The sequence below is a fragment of the Pecten maximus genome, chromosome 19 (assembly GCF_902652985.1).
Source record: "Pecten maximus chromosome 19, xPecMax1.1, whole genome shotgun sequence".
In the NCBI taxonomy this organism is placed as follows: domain Eukaryota; kingdom Metazoa; phylum Mollusca; class Bivalvia; order Pectinida; family Pectinidae; genus Pecten; species Pecten maximus.
The window spans coordinates 2,138,616-2,157,075 of NC_047033.1; the positions used below are offsets into that span (position 1 = coordinate 2,138,616).

The 18,460-nt window shown below is 35.0% G+C and overlaps 1 protein-coding gene across 2 annotated transcripts; it reads right to left on the minus strand.

The window, feature by feature from the left end:
- Positions 1–139: 139 nt before the first annotated feature.
- Positions 140–18,215, minus strand: LOC117317921 (epidermal growth factor receptor-like). 2 transcript variants are annotated; one of them, XM_033872889.1, is made up of 7 exons: positions 18,130–18,215; positions 17,926–17,982; positions 9,662–9,753; positions 5,049–5,160; positions 4,345–4,512; positions 2,281–2,480; positions 140–845 (listed from the first exon to the last, which is right to left on the minus strand). In XM_033872889.1, the coding sequence occupies exons 3-7, from the start codon at positions 9,744–9,746 to the stop codon at positions 709–711; spliced, it is 702 nt and encodes a 233-aa protein (XP_033728780.1). In that variant the 5' UTR covers positions 9,747–9,753; positions 17,926–17,982; positions 18,130–18,215; the 3' UTR covers positions 140–708. The 2 variants fall into 2 exon arrangements, with proteins under 2 accessions (XP_033728780.1, XP_033728781.1); XM_033872890.1 differs by lacking the exons at positions 17,926–17,982; positions 18,130–18,215 and adding an exon at positions 10,751–10,840.
- Between the last annotated feature and the right edge of the window lie 245 nt (positions 18,216–18,460).

The following is an 18,460-nucleotide window of genomic DNA, read 5'->3' on the forward strand; positions in this document are numbered from 1 at the left end:
TTTTTCGTAAATATTTACGAACGTTCGTAAGTTACGAAGCTTTGTGAAACGATACCCAGGTATGTGTACCAATGAACACTATTTATTTTTACTGGTAAGATCAAAGTAAGCTGTAATATATACTAAAAACTCAATGAAGGTATTTTCTGTTCACAACGCTTTTAATTTTGCCATACAGAATGTACATCCTGATACCTTGATAAGTGTATTTTAGTGATAACTAAAACGTAATTAAAAGACTTCAACAGAAAAACAGCCATAAAACGCTACAAAACCAGACTAACACAGATACAGCATATATAACCAGCGCAGATAGATCAGGCTAAACACCATAGTCTGTTTATAAACAGAATCGTATTCACATAGGTAGATAGTGGAATGTCGCTTCATCACAAATAGTCATGTGTTGACCAACGTATCCATCCGTGTGGTAATGTTATGTGGCCGACCACTGATAAACATTCTGACAGCCTTTCAGGAGACTGGAAATGTTGTTTAAACTTGACGAATGTTGTCAAAGACATGCTGGAAGAACCCAGGAAAAAACCTACTAAACTGACAATATTCATTTGACTCCCGAACACAGCCAGTTCGCGGAAACCAAGATCTGGTTAGGTTTGAAATCAAAAATGCCGCGGAAGTATTGCTAAGTAGCATGGCACTTCCATACTCTCTGATTTAGTGGAAACCGGAAATAGCTTCCAGGTCTTATCCAGAAAGAAAGTTATTATCCATAAAGTCAATAAGAGCGTTGGATTCCTGGAAGTTGCGGACACAGTTTCTGAGTCCCCTTCCCCAGCACAGCCCACGGCCACACCTAGAACTGCACGTTCTGTGGGACAAAACTGGAACAAAATCAATACATTGTGTAAGACATGTCATCACTCTAAAGTACCGTCATCGAACAATGTCATAGAAGTGTGTACTTGCAAATTGATTTTCTTTCGGAGTTATAAATCTACTGAAGAGTATTGACCGATAAGTGGTGCAGAGGTGACGGGGGCCAATGTAAATTACACATTATAAGTTTACTATAAACAGGAAGCTGATTGGCGACAGTAATATCAGGAGACGTATGGCGGATATTTACTCTCTGATCAGCAGGCGATTTGCGTCCTTTCGAAAAATAACTGATGGTTAGTAATATATGTCAAGCAATGCAAACGAACGTTTTGGGAACAGATTGTAAAGCATTTTATCCTTTGAAGGTATTATCTCAAAGACACCTTTTGTCTTTAGGTAATGTGTCATCCTCAAGTACTCAGAGGACCATTTCCATCCCCAATATTTGAAGTAATTGAAAACACTAATGATTTCCCTGAAATGGATAGAACTACTGAAAATGTTCACTGATTCTAACTTCAAATAGTACCTGCTACCTCCCATTTACGGTTAAAGAGGTACAAATATACATTTTCCGGAGATATAGAGTGGGATGTTCAGAATTCAAGAGGAAATTTATGAGACGTAACGTCGTAAATATATTTAAATAAACTGTGGATCCTACAGTACTTATATACACATACAATTAATAAAGACGATGATAAATATTATAAACTATCGTAAATATAACCGTAAGGATTTACTAGTGTCTTGTGGTGTTAACTTTAATGATGGATGTACTATCTATCTATCTAGCAAACAGTATCAATCCCGTTTGTCAATATGTTATACAAAATATCATTTCATGTACGGAATATTTAACTATTAAGTATTAAATTGTATTTATTGTCATTTCTGTGTAGGTTCATTTGACAGAATAGCATCTTTAAATCAAATTCTTTTCTGTGATTGATTTACAACCAATCTGATACACAGTACAACGCCTTGCCGTGACGATGCTCATAGATCGCCAAAATGACGTCACAGTAACGCAACTGTTCGCAATCATTATTCACGCAGCGTTTGAGTCATTCATAGTGCATAGCGAAGCATTTCGTTTGCATTGATTAAAATGACGTAACTATCACGTAATGTGATCTTGACTGCATCTACAGTGTTCAAAGATACAGTGCAGCTTAACATAGAAACAATGTGAGACTTTGTTGTCAAATGTAAACGATATTGCATGGTACTAACTGTTTTTTTTAATTAATTATATGATCAGTGGACCATGACCTTGACAGAACGTAAAGCAATATTATATATACGTCATATCAATGTTAAATTATTTTGTTACAAAAACGTTTCCAAAATCTACCCATTTAACACTTGTCCCAAAAGCTAACTTTGCTAGTAAACGAAAAGTACAGTGTGTCTGACCATCACTTTATAACTCACCACATTGTCTTCGGGGTGCGTTTGATTTCACGATGACTTTCTGGTCAGCTCTTTGGACGATGTAGTCAAAGTTAGCAGCTCTGACGTAACAGAGATTGGGGTTGGCGTAGATCAACACGTTACCATTGGACACGTTTCGAAGACTGGAAAAGTCAAGCGATTCCACGGACGTAACCATGATATTGACTGTTGACGAAAACCTGAAAATAGAATAGAAATGTTTTTACTATTGTTATATATCTATTATTATACATCTATTGTTTGTATCTATTTTTATTTATACATTGTTATATATCCATTGTCTCTTCCTAGGCATCAAGATCACTGATTCCTAAAGAATGATGCAGTTTGATTAATGCTGGTTCTACTGTATCTTACTCTTAAATCCTATGTTTTCGCAACACATACATTTTAACAAATTTGCAAAACAAAAACAAAAACAAAACAATATGATAATTGATGGCATATGCATCTATATCCGAATGATGAGATATTACGAGAAACAAAACCGTAGTTTTTCATATTTGCAATTAAAACCTGGAAGTAACCCACTGATTACGGCGAATCCTATACGAGGTGCTCCACTGTCTATATGTAAATATGTCATACACGCATGCTTAGACTGTTATTATTTGAAGCATGGGTGACAGACAATCAAAGCCACACATCAGAAGACCCAAATCGACGGTTTGTTTTATTGTCGTATTATTTAGGATTTATAAAATAGTGTGAGTTAACGCGTGTCCAATGCTTGATGTTTTATTGTTCCTTTGTAACCATAACAATTCCCCATTAACAATAATGGAATCGTGGGCAGGGTCATCGTTAACCAGAATGCACAAGGCTGACAAGTCAAACTCTTACATGAGGGTTAAGATATCCTCGTTTGCGGAACAGACTCATGTCTGGTTATTTTTTCTCACATAGTTGCCATTAAATGTAAGTTGTCATGAAAGTTTTTTTCAATTGGCCATCTATAATTCCCCTTGGAATGTGCGTCAAAATTGATGACGTCATCATCCACGACATAGTTACTCAACGTAAAATGATGATGTTGTGTTATTGTGAGCAGCGTCATATAAGCTGTATCAGCTGTCCTTATCTTTTCCCTAGCAACTGCGGGATAACCCTGTGATAGTATGTGCGATTTATATTTTCCCTAGCAACTGCAGGATAACCCTGTTAAGTATATGATATTTATATTTTCCCTAGCAACTGCGGGATAACCCTGTTAAGTATATGATATTTATATTTTCCCTAGCAACTGCGGGATAACCCTGTGAAGTATATGATATTTATCTTTTCCCTAGCAACTGCGGGATAACCGTGTGAAGTATTTGGGAATACTACATTTCAAAGATTCTGTTAAGTTTATATCATAGATAACACAAAATACTTTTACACATTACGTATAGGTTACAATGCATTACATAACGTAGCTGAACGTACTCAGACCGGTATCTACAGGTTAACCAAATGAACGTAAGAAGTAGTAGCTAAGGTCTATAAGGCACTGTTTATATTTTGAAGTCCGTTGACTGGTAAAAGTGGGCGTACGTTAAAGCATGTTCAGGTAGGTTCAGAATATTTAATTATGCCATAGTTATCTTTTGAGTATGTTCGCCACTCATGGCATAATCTACTCCCAGATTTCAAACACGTTATTTGCAAGTCAAACTACGGTAACCCATAGCTAAAAAAACATCTAGTCTGTTAAATTACGCTTATGTAAGTTATTTCCAAGTGCATTTAGCTACGTTATTTAATGTATTTGTGACAAAGGTTTTATTATCACTGTATATGATTAATCTTTCCCTCTGTTTCATCAACTTTAAGTTTGAAATTTGTTTTTTTTAAGTGTAAAATATTGTGTCTACATGTCTCTGACCTAAGATCGATAGCTTGTTGCGCAGCCGAACACATTGCGATCGTGAGCGCAATTATCTATGTTATAAGTACAAAAACACAATTACAAGTTTGTATCTGTCTACAGTCGTCGTGAGGTCCGTATGAATTTAAAATCAATGTATTTGTTTATATCATGTATTTAGAGTTGATACCTACGTCGGAGAGAGTTCTTTTCCTTGCACGATTTCCAGGTTTCTGAAATAATCCAGATTATGGAAATGAGGATGCTTTCCTTGCACCAGTAAAAAGCCAGTTATCTCCCTTACTTCTGAGAATGCCCACAAGGCGTCAGGATGAAGACCAGGTCGATTGTAGTACACGTCTCTGTAACAACGATAACAGTCTGAATGTTGAAATGAAGTTACTAGATACATGTTAATTTCATTGTTTTAAGAAGATCATTGATGGGAAGTGTCATGACAGTTTCTAGGTTATTAGACATTTAAATAAATGTATACAAATGTTTTTCTCTTTCTACATATGACTTCACCTCGCTTGGCTATGAAGCAAATGTTCGTTTAGAAAGTTATTTGGACATGCTCGCCATCTCAAATCTAAAAATTCTTGAAAGTCAACTTAGAGTGAATATATCATAGTAAACACCAATAAAGTAGAGACGCAGTTAAAATATTTTAAAAATTCAGCCTAATCCTTTTTGATAACGCCGTTTTTTTTATGTTGTACATCCAAACAATTCAATGGCTATGCATACATTTTTCAATACTAATTTTAACTTCTATCTTTTCACTAACAGCAACTGTACTTCATAATGCTTCCTTTGATACTGCTTTACTTTTGGGACTAAATTGAAATTTGCCCAGTAGAGGAAAATGAGTCTCTAAACGTTGATAGATAATTACCCGTCAAATGTAGTCTGAACGATTCGTATGCTCCCTTCAATCTTCGTACATCCCCGAAACTGCCAAACGTTGTAAACATGTAGAAACTCTGGTTCGTCTATACCGCTACAAACTAGAATAAATGTAACATGGCAAATTAATTAAAACATCAAAAGGTATTACAAACACGGCGACAACTATCTATAGGTCAACCTACAACTAATTATCGCTGAACGAACCAGTAGACAACAATATTCTAAAGAGGAGAGTGAATACAGGATACGAGACTGGATTCCTGTATTATTTTCTTGCTAAATATCTTTTAATGAGACGATTTGTTTATGCGGTAGATTTAAACTAACTATCAACATCAAATGCTATCGAAATGGCCTAGGCAACTATGAAAATCCTAGAACGACTAAAATCGATATTCCGCAGTCATTTTAAAACTGATTTTTATCATCATTCTCTCCTCCAGTATATATCGTGTCCTGATAAATTTCTGACAATTCATTTCTTTAACCTTTACATTGAGCATTTCTCCATGCAGGCAGGGATTGATGTGGGTTCCTGGTTATGTAATTGTGAGTTATGAGTATATTGGCATCCGTCTGAAGATCGCTTGGATAAAAATTGGCAATATACAATTCATCGTCACGTCATTTCAATTAACAATTTGTCACAATGCACATTACAACATCTACACAATATATATGATAGAAAGATATATCAATATTATTGTAATGCACTCCAAACACTAAAGCTTTAAGATTTAACAATTGTTATTAGAGTAAAACGCAGCAAAAAGGAAGGTATTCGGCAATGAGGATGAAAATATTATCTAACGATGAATGCTTTGTTTTCACACATCAAATGAAACTTCCGAAAATTAGACTGTTAAAGATACTCGGTGTATCCTAGCAAAGTTTCTCGTTAGAGCTGTCCTTTTCCGTTTTGTTTAAGTACAAAGCGAAGAAATAAGCTACAATTGTTCATAATTGTCCACAGTGGCGGTATACTTAAAATGACCACACATATGTGTCTACAGTGACCTATTGAGGTATGTACGTAAACTGGCCACAGGTGTCTAAACGAGATTTGTTAGTTTTGATAGCCAGGCCGGGCACCTGCTGGGTTTTGAATTAATCGTTAATCGTCTTAGTACAACTTATGATCAAATAATCCACTACTTACCAACCCCACGATAGCAGTGATTGTTCTATAGGACAGCAAGGTCATTTTACTAATAACACAATATCAATCTGAATATCAACTAGTCGCCCTGGCCATATCAAGTGGAGAGTCTCATAAATAGTTCCCTTTCTTTCTTTCTTTCTTTCTTTCTTTCTTTCTTTCTTTTTTTCTTTCTTTCTTTCTTTCTATCTAAAGCTGTTGTCAATATGGAGTTTCACCGTGTGTACATAAGTATGTGTCGTCTCTGAATTATTCTCCATCTGATTCTGAATGATCTATGTACACTGGATAATACTCCTAAAATCAGTTTAGCTAGATGTGTTCACTATAAAACTTTGTTATCTTAACGTTTTCCGTTCTTAATGAACTGGCTAAAGTAATAAAGGGATGTATATCTCTAAACTAAGGATTGGGTTCTCAGCTAAAATACGATAGTATCTCCGTCTAACGAAAATACATGCATGGCGTGATATTGATTGCCCCCTTGGGAAACACAATGACAAACTGTGGAATTTATATAAGAAAAATATTCATATTTATGATGAAGGACTGACTGGTTTACTTGCATCAATTTGAGGAGTGATAGTTCTCTTGTAATGAAAAGTGGAGTTGGTTGTAAAATACACATATTTTAGAATATCATTCGAGTTCGTACTGATGAATATCTCAATTGCTTAATGCAAAAAGTGGTATATGTTCTTGACGACATGTCGCCAACTAATTTACGTTATTTTCTATTTCATTTTGTTTCTAGTTTTAATAATACGATACTTGACCTAAAATGCATTTGTTTAGTGTGCTTAGGAATAACTAGTGAAATCGATTGCGTCTGTTAGCCGTCATTGCCTCACGTCGGCGACGTAAAAGGCTATCACAGTGATAAATCTAAAGATCCAACGTAATTACAGTACGATAGATAATTCGACATTACGTTTTCCAGATCGTGATACAGATAAAAATATGTTATAAAAGAGCATCTTAATCAACTCCATATCTGCATGCCTTTGTCATCTCCATTAACAGTAATGACAAGTGTTGCATGAATTACGTCATCGAATTCCTTCCAAAACACAGAAACACTTTGATATATCTGCAGAACTAATGACGATACATCTCGTTCGCCGATTGTAAAGATCAACTTTCGCTAACAAGACAAAGCAGGCTTTGACAAGTCTTGCATAGAACGTTTTGTCTGAGGCTACATTTGACGCCAGGAAGTACTGTAATAAACATCCTCACACATCGTCAGACCGAGTCAACGCATTGGAAGCTTTATTCAGTTATCATATAATCACCCAAACAATAGATCACACTGTCAATAGATTTTCTTTTAGTGAATAAACGGTTTTAAATAAAGTTTAATTAAAGTATTAATTTATGTATCCACTGTTTTGATAACAACAGTACGCTTTAAAATTAACAACTCACCAAATTAATACCGCGTCCGACTTCAGATTAACTGTAAGGGAAGTACTAAATGTATTAAACGGTATCCCATGAAGTACGTATGGTTGCTTGCTGGCGACTTTCCCTTCTGATAAAATCTAGTGAATATATTCATTTTTGCAAAGTCTGTCCCTATCTGCAATTTGTCTACAGAAATATTTAGCTATCGCCTCTTGTCAATGTACTAATGGCGTAGTATGGTATTGATCAAACATTTTGCCGACTAAGGGAAGATAATATGATAGGTTGTTGTTGTCATTGTACACGATGGTTGTTATGCTTAGTAATACTTAGACCAGTGGGACGCCAGAAAGCCATATATGTTTTACGAATATCATTACTTTCCGGAGTACCTGTTCATATCATCCTTGTAATTTTTCACGCGACTCCATATAAATCTATATTTCTGTTTATATTTTGCCGCTTATCGATTTGGAACTTGAATATGGTTTCGTTTTTGTAATCGGTTTTCACTGTTGTTTTTGCATAGGTTCAAATAAATGGTCGTCATCATATCACACAGTATATATCTCAACCATAATTTCATGACAACTCGTCAGTATTCGTTGTTGTTTTTTCAGCGATATTTGTCGTCTTCCGTACATCATATATACAAAAAAATACTTTTTGACGTAACAAAAGTTTAGAGCAAAACCGCATTTAAACAGATTCAGTTTCCATGACTTGTTCCCTCCAGTATTGTTACACGTAAGTTCTTGATATGAGTGAACAAGAAAATGCTGTCTGATTCAATTTTATATATCTCGATTGGTATTTTATATCACTCGTTTGGTATTCTATATAAATCGCTTGGTTTTTTATTAGTCCTCTGGTATCTTATATAAGTCATTTGGTGTGTTATATATCTCGATTGGTATTTTATATATCTCGTTTGGTATTTTATATATCTCGTTTGGTATTTTACCCATCTCGTTTGGCATTTCATATGTTTCGCTTGGTATTTCATATATCTCGTTTGGTATTTCATATATCTCGTTTGGTATTATATGTATATCTCGTGTGGTATTTTATACATCTCGTTTGGTATTTTATATATCTCGTTTGATATTTTATATATCTCGTTTGGTATGTTATATATCTCGTTTGATATTTTATATATCGCGTTTGGTATGTTATATATCCCGTTTGGTATTTTATACATCTCGTTTGGTATTTTATATATCTCGTTTGGTATTTTATATATGTCGTTCGGTATTTTATATATCTCGTTTGGTAGTTTATATATCTCGTTTGGTATTTTATATATTTCGTTTGGTATTTTACATATCTCGTTTGGTATTTTGTACATCTCGTTTGGCATTTCATGTTTCGTTTGGTATTTTATATATCTCGTTTGGTATTATATGTATATCTCGTGTGGTATTTTATACATCTCGTTTGGTATTTTATATATCTCGTTTGGTATTTTATATATTTCGTTTGGTATTTTATATATCTCGTTTGGTATTTTGTACATCTCGTTTGGCATTTCATATGTTTCGTTTGGTGTTTTATATATTTCGTTTGGTATTTTATATATCTCGTTTGGTATTTTGTACATCTCGTTTGGCATTTCATATGTTTCGTTTGGTATTTTATATATCTCGTTTGGTATTTCATATATCTCGTTTGGTATTATATGTATATCTCGTTTGGTATGTTGTGTATCTTGTTTGGTATTGTAAATATTTAATTTTCATATGACTCGTTTGGTATCGTATATAACTCGTTTTGTATTGATATAAATCTTATATGACTTTTTTGGTATTCTATACATCTCGTTTGGTATGTTATATATCTTGTAATTGATCTTGTATTACTCGTTTGGTATGTTATATATCTCGTGCAGTGTTTGATATAAGTCATTTTTCTTTTCTTTTTTAGACTCCTTTGGTATTTATATAACTCGTTTGGTATTCTTTATAACTGGTTTGGTATATACCTTCTTAACCTATTAATAAGTTCTAAGTTTTGCTCCTTTTTAAGGGACTTACCTCTACTGTCTACCTCATCCGCCCCAATTAGAAGCAGCGCAGCAACAACAAGAGCTTGTGTTATTTCATGCCAAAGTAATGCCATCTTGAATCTGGAAAAAAACCCACAAAGGCATAAATATCAGATTTTTTCAACTCACATCATCTGCAGAATTACCGAATCCATCATCTTATTCACAAAATAACCTTGTATATCACATCATCCGCACAATAACAAAATATACCATATCATCCACTCATCAATAAATATATCACATCAACGACATACTAGCCAAATATGTCACATCATCTTCAAGCCCTCATATCATATTCATGTGATGCATTGCATTGTCTAAACAAACTAACAAATGCACCAAGACTTATCGATCCCCTTAAATCATATTATGTTGAGATATTTTGCAAGATCATGTTACCGTGCTAACTTAAGGTAGATAGGAATAAATGTTTAAAGATAATCACATTGAAAATATCGCAAAAAAAGGGGGGGGGGGGGGGGGGGGAGCTGTAATGGACTTGCACTCAAACGAAATTGATTTTACTGCAATAACCTTCTTAACTCTTCGGATTTTTTCCAAAACTAATTCGGCTCTTTTGTTTAAGATCTATTGATTTCGTTGGCAGATATAATTCCATTTCCTGTGGAAGGTAGGTCGGTCTTAGCGTGAACATAATAACCAGTAAAGAAGTCGGTAGTCGGTTTAAGCATCCAGCTGGGTAAGGCTATAGGTTGTCATTGTTCACGTGTCAACTCCAGATTTTATTTTTTTACGTTAATAACATTTAGTAGACGACAACAAAGTTAATTATTCATCCCACGCAATCGCGTTTTGTGTCTTCACGACTGGGGTTTATTTACATTTACTGTAGCTGTGGTTAACGTATATGTGTGGCCGATGACAATTAAATGATTTTATCAGGTTCTTTAAAATAGGGCAGTTGACAGTATAATTTATCGTTGACCGCCTCATAAACCTCGGAAATTTAACAGGGCATCTATGTTTCGGTAACTGTTAGCTTGATAAAGCGTTCGAGTATATTTTCGAAAACTATTTTCTTCTTCTTAATATGTGCTTAAATCTCCATACCTACCCTGTCCTTTTTGGAGCATGGATTTTCTTATTAGGAGGAAGAGCATATGCTTGATACCAATTTTCTTAATACTGCCTATTTAGTTTGACCTTCACGTTTTTAAAAACATGGCAGGCAGGATGTAAGAAAATCCGGGAGTGAGCGGAAACAATTATCATCTAAACATGTAAACACACCTTGATAAAGGAGTGTGTAATTGGTTAGCTTTGTAAATTGTATAATTCTTTTTAATGCTACTGCCTTACATAATCTGTTAACACTGCTACTCTACTTATATAAAAGTACATTACGGCCACCGTGGACTATAAGGCTGTGGACATTTTAAAAACAGTATTAAGCTCATTGGTGACGTCACAGTATTTAAACTTTATGCTATAATATCAAAACATCTGGACCACAGTGGCACGACTTAAATAGCGTAGTTGAATTAATGTATCATTATCTTAATTGTTACTACTACTTAAGGTTTTTGAAATAATGTTCGGTAAGCGTCTTCAGGTCTTGCAATGATGTATAATGGATGAACACATTTGACTGGTCATACATGTACATGTATATGCGCATGTTACAATTTATCAAAACATTTAATTTAATTGATTTTTATCTTACTTTAATTAATTTGATTTATGTTTATTTTGCACTTACCCTGACTTACGGATCCTGCTGAGACAATTTGAAACTATGCTAAGATCATAATAATACTATGATAAGCGCTACCTTTTCCATTTCCCAATTCTCAATTATACATATATGTCCCATTTGAGTTGATACTCAACTACTTATTTCCATTATCATGATTTGCGACAAACTTGCCGACTACCGACGGAAAAGGCTTCGAGATGAATATAACGGGAAAGTTTATGGTCAACACCGTAATCTCATTTGGAAATATTCCATTTACTTTTGCAATATGACGTTTGACGTGTTTGGTAGTTCTTGATATACTTGGTCGTTCCGTTTTCACCACCCTACCTAGTTCTCATTTTGAGAATGTGACGTAACCTTGATTTGACCCAGATTTTTATGGCAGGTATTGTCATTGAAACTGAAGACGGTTATTGATGTCGGGTTTTTTTTTCATAGCTTTAAAATGATGGTCGTTGCCGAAAACTGTTATTGGCAAAAATCACTACAATGATAAGAATTAAAATGATATTTAATTGGTATCAATGTGTATCAGTATGAAGAAATGGAAATAGAACTTGTTTGGAAATGAAATACATTCACATAATAAGCCTTCCTTAAAGTTGAGCACAGTATAAATGTCTATCATATCTTGCTTCAATCTTAATCGACCCAATGACCTGTTTTTTCACAAAATGTAAACGATAACAACTTATACAATCCCTGCTTGTTGGCTAGGATGAAAGCGCGTGAGGTGTCTTAGCGTGGGAGGGAAAAGGAGCATCCGGATACACCCCATGTGGTTTGGCAGGTTACCCCTGAGCTTTCAAGTCAGATCGAGAATCGAACCCTTTGCTGCTTTGGTGAATGATAAAGGCGTACACAGCGCCACCCGACAATCACACATTATTGCTCGTTTTCATCGGGTCTTGTTTGTTTAACTTGAGCACATGACCTATTTCTATCGATACTTGTTGCTTAGATTGAGGCCGGGATCTATTTTGCTTTACGCGTGTTGCTTACACAGAGTCTATTACATGTGTAAAGGTAAAAAATGAGCACCACCAAAATGATGCCCGAGCATGAATCTGATCAACCTATAAGGGCTGGACCGCAAGAGGGCTTAATGTAAATAAATAAGACAAGAGAAGCACAGATATGCTCCAGGGCTTGATATCAACAACACTATCATACACATTGAATTTGATTTAAGGTAACCATGCTCCAGGGCTTGATATTAACAACACTATCATATACATTTAATTTGATTCAAGTTAACCATGCTCCAGGGCTTGATATTAACAGCAATATCATACACATTGAATTTGTTTGAAGTTACCCATGCTCCAGGGCTTGATATTAACAACACTATCATATACATTGAATTTGATTTCAGTTAACCATGCTCCAGGGCTTGATATTAACAACAATATCATATACATTGAATTTGATTTCAGTTAACCATGCTCCAGGGCTTGATATTAACAACAATATCATATGCATTGAATTTGATTTCAGTTAACCATGCTCCAGGACTTGATATTAACAGCAATATCGTACACATTGAATTTGTTTGAAGTTACCCATGCTCCAGGGCTTGATATTAACAACAATATCATACACATATAATTTGATTTAAGTTTATCATGCTCCGGGGCATGATATTAACAACGATATCATATATATATAGTTTTATTCAAGTTAACCAAGCTCCAAGCAGGTTGTGTTGTTAAGTGTGACCTTTACCTTTCCTTGTATTACAACTAAATACACTGATCCAGGTTGATTACATTCCGATACTAAATTTCATTCATGAATTTGGCCCTAAGTTCATGGGAAGAATGCCAGTAGTGTTTACTATTGTAGTGGGATATTCTGGTCCATTTAATTCTATTTATTTAATTTTGACTTTTTGTTACATTTTAAAGATTAGTAATGATGACGTTCTATCATTGATTGTCCAGTATCGCTGACACCATCGTAAAGTAGAATGTCTGAAAGGCACAATAAAAGTCAATCCTTATTTTCAAGAAAGGCGGGTAATAATGGAAATTCCAGCAATATTGGGGATTTGTTTCAGTATCCTGGAGGAAGGAATACAACGAAAGAACAAACTAAGGATCACAATTGCTGTACTGTTGAACAGCAGAATGGGAAAAGTTTTGTGGCCCAAATCTTGATCTCATTGGGAAATACTCTATTCCGTTATGCTATATGAAGTCAGATGTAGTTAATGCTTCTCGATATGCCTAGTGATTCCGTTGTTTCCATTTTTAATAATGTGACTTAACCCGGATTTGCTGTTGATTTTCATGTCGAAATTCTATTAAAGTGAAGTCGCTTGTCCTCTTAAACACTGATTTTAATCTATGTTTGATTATCTAGAGTTGACATGCAAATTTGTTTGTACTTTCCTCTCGTTTGTCGAATTTAAGTTGGAATACGATGTTGTTTGCATGTCGGTATTCTCTGTTGTTGTTAATTTCTTCATTACATGATAATTACAAGATCCTTATATAGCAGTGTTAATTCCTAGTCGTCTCCAAGGAGGAAAATGTTGTTGGTAGCCATCCCCAAACAAATCGTCATGCTGTGAATTAGAGCATCCTTCGCTCTCACGCGAGGTTTATCTACGTTAATACTCCGTGAAAATAAGCAATCAAATTATAAGTTAACTAGACAATAAGTGTGCTTTAATCGATGCTCATTTCTAAAATGCCATATTCAAGACATGTTTAAAGTAATGGTCGCGATCATGTGCTCATACAAAAACAACTTTTCAATAATTCATTATTTGTCTATCTTATTGTTTTGACCCTGTGCATTGATCAATAATGTTTCGAAAACAGGCTTGTTTTTCGTGCAAGTGGCATTTTTTACGGCTTACTGAATAATTTACTAGAGTACTAGTTTTCACTGAGTACCGACAGAACACGTACTGCCTTTGAAGACAAGATCTAATATATGGAGCTATGTATGTGTTGATTGAATATTTATGTAAACGTAATGGCACGGAACTAACAAATATGTTTCTTTCGTGTTGGTAAGCAGACCGGGGTAGAGTGTGGCTGAGTGCGTCTACATGTTAGGTATGGCTCCAAAATACCTCTATGGTATCCAGCAACTCTTTTTCAGCCATCCATTGTCTGTATGCATAAACTTTATAGCTCTCAAATAGTTAAGCTTTCGGTTAATTTGTTTAATTGTTCTACGTCTTCTTTACACAATGGGTCATTTAAGGACAGTATCTATGATAGCGCTGACGCTTTCAAGTGTTATTACTCTTCCATACCAGGACACGACAGTGCGACAACCCCATCCGGATACATTGAACTGGCAACGCACGTACCAGTCGCTACAACCAATCACCTAGTTTAACAATCACCTAGTACTGACTTCTTCTTAAAATTCTCCAATCGTTTTCATTCAAGTCTATAACATGTTCATAAGTGGTTTACACTGGGTTTTTTTAATGGTTTTTTTTTTTTGGGGGGGGGGGGGGGATCTATTGCGGTATACTGTACCTTTAATGTCCCATAAACGAAAGACACTGGTGAAATATAATGGAGGCATTGGAGGGAGCTGCTTTTAGTCGCTTTTCTACGATCAACATGCTGTTTGTTACAGCGGACGTTATTCTTGAGCTCTCCAATGCTAACTGCTCGGAATTAAGACAGAGGAAAAACCACCCTCAACCATGCAAACGGACATAATTAGTCGTCTACTACGACATGGAATGAGGTACAACAGGTATATTATTTCCACGCTCCTGCAGGGCTAACCTGATTGTATACTGTACAATTATCATCATTACTGGTATTGAACACTTTATATATGACAAAACATTAAGCACTGTACGACAAATAATTATACACAAAAGATACCAAGTAAACATTTTAAATAGTAATTCGGCTATAAACATTTACTACACACATCAGTTGACGCGTCAGTAATGAATATAGAACTGTACCATACAACAGTTACGTCCCTTTAGGACTCGTCAGTAACAAATATAAACTACATCAAACAGCATTTACGTCCTTCAAGGACTCGTCAGTAATGAATATAAAACTGCATTACACAGCAGTTACGTCCTTCTAGGACTCGTCAGTAATAAATATAAACTACATCACGCACCATTTACGTCCTTCTAGGACTCGTCAGTAATAAATATAAACTACATCACACAGCAGTTACGTCCTTCTGGGACTCGTCAGTAATGAATATAAAACTACATCACACAGCATTTACGTCCTTCTAGGACTCGTCAGTAATAAATATAAACTACATCACACAGCAGTTACGTCCTTCTGGGACTCGTCAGTAATGAATATAAAACTACATCACACAGCATTTACGTCCTTCTAGGACTCGTCAGTAATAAATATAAACTACATCACGCACCATTTACGTCCTTCTAGGACTCGTCAGTAATAATATAAACTACATTGTACATCAAACAGAATTTACGTCCTTCTGGGACTCGTCAGTAATGAATATAAAACTATATCACACAGCATTTACGTCCTTCTAGGACTCGTCAGTAATAAATATAAACTACATCACACAGCAGTTACGTCCTTCTAGGACTCGTCAGTAATAATATAAACTACATTGTACATCAAACAGAATTTACGTCCTTCTGGGACTCGTCAGTAATGAATATAAAACTATATCACACAGCATTTACGTCCTTCTAGGACTCGTCAGTAATAAATATAAACTACATCACACAGCAGTTACGTCCTTCTAGGACACGTCAGTAATAAATATTAACTACATCACACAGCAGTTACGTCCTTCTAGGACACGTCAGTAATAAATATAAAACTACATCACACAGCAGTTACGTCCTTCTAGGACACGTCAGTAATAAATATAAACTACATCACACAGCAGTTACGTCCTTCTAGGACTCGTCAGTAATAAATATAAAACTACATCACACAGCAGTTACGTCCTTCTAGGACACGTCAGTAATAAATATAAAACTACATCACACAGCAGTTACGTCCTTCTAGGACACGTCAGTAATAAATATAAACTACATCACACAGCAGTTACGTCCTTCTAGGACACGTCAGTAATAAATATAAACTACATCACACAGCAGTTACGTCCTTCTGGGACTCGTCAGTAATAAATATAAACTACATCACACAGCAGTTACGTCCTTCTAGGACTCGTCAGTAATAAATATAAACTATATCACACAGCAGTTACGTCCTTCTAGGACTCGTCAGTAATAAATATAAACTACATCACACAGCATTTACGTCCTTCTGGGACTCGTCAGTAATAAATATAAACTACATCACACAGCAGTTACGTCCTTCTAGGACTCGTCAGTAATAAATATAAACTACATCACACAGCAGTTACGTCCTTCTAAGACACGTCATTTGTCCTGTTATGATTCGTCAGTTATGGATATAAAACTGCAACCTACGAATAATATGTCTTGTAAAGACACGTCAAACGTTATGTCCTTCTAGGACCCGTAAGATATAAATATAACGGTACATCATTCAACATAAAAGATGACACGCATCTCTTGAATAACTGCAATTATATTTTACAGTGTAGCGGTGATATGAACATCTTCTGTGTGACGCGTTGACGTAAGATTTGATTGTCTTGAATACATTCTGCATATATCAATCACAGTAGTACATATCAGGGTTATATTTAGAATACATCGGTTATTATAGAATGTCTATATAATGACAATTGTAAAAAATTACTATTTCAAGCAGTGTGACATTTGTTATACATGTATGATGTTAATTGTTCTTCGTCAGTGTTTTAATTGGTTACGTCCGATATACTGTTCCATAAAGAGGTGAATTGACTTTTTTTTCATGCATTCAAGCGATAGCTTAAATGTCGTTAAAAGTAAAATATTGATAAAAATCTAATTGCAGCTTATGTATGTTATTAGCACACAATCGTTCCTGCAAAATATCTCTTATTTTCACGTAATTGTGACTGAAAATAAACTAGTGCGACATTTTACCAAAGCACCAATGTATAGAATGACTGATAAAAACATCGCACACAAATAGTATGTAAGTATTACAGCAATATGATGTAAGGATAACCTGTGTATATCAGGTAACATAGTTTATGTAACATGCAATATATTCAAATGGACAAATATCAGAAAACGTTATAATTATAAAAATACATTAGAAAAAGATATCGGTATTACTGAGATTACAGTAGTTTTAACTGTATTTTATTCAATATAGAACAGTGTCAAAATCTAATACATAAAAACTAGGATTCGAAAATAATTACCAGGTGTTTTCTCCTTAACATAGTCAATTAGCCGTAGGACATCACGGTTACATACATAAGGTTGGATAGCGAAAAGGGGGACACATTACAACGCGTCATTAAATACTCTGTTCCGATATATAGTGCTTTGATTATAACATCTAACCAGTTATCTAATATATCAGCAGTACCAATCAGTAATATGTATTGATGCTGTATAAAACAATACAATATTACCGGTATTAAACACATAATAAATACTTTATACTAACCTGTTAATCTGTTTCTGAGTCCCGATAAGTCCTCTGTTTTACAAAGTACGCCACACACTGACAAACAAGATGTATATTGTGTAAGTTTTATCAACAAAACAATAGACGTTGTAACGTAGGCAATTCCTTATATGGTATATCTACTCTAGTTTACTATGAATGAACACACATGCACGTGGTGACACCTGTTGTAAACCGACTTACCTGTGTTTAGCGCCTATACACTAAATCATAACCGCCGGGCCCAGGAATTTGTCATTACGCCTTGAGGTGACGTAGGCGAGATATAGATTGGGGCTCGAAATACAATGTATCCATTCTATGCGGCAGAGTTGCGGAAGGTAAACGGGTCAATTTCGTCATGAATGAAATCGTCGGTATCACGATAATTATGTCAATCAAAGATGTGTAACCGCACCTTCTAGGTCAGATTCCTAACAACATACTAGATATTGATATGTAGTCTTACATTCTGGGTCAGATATTGCAACACAATTTCATTTTTGCGTCGTTACATCTAGTTGACAATGTTAAT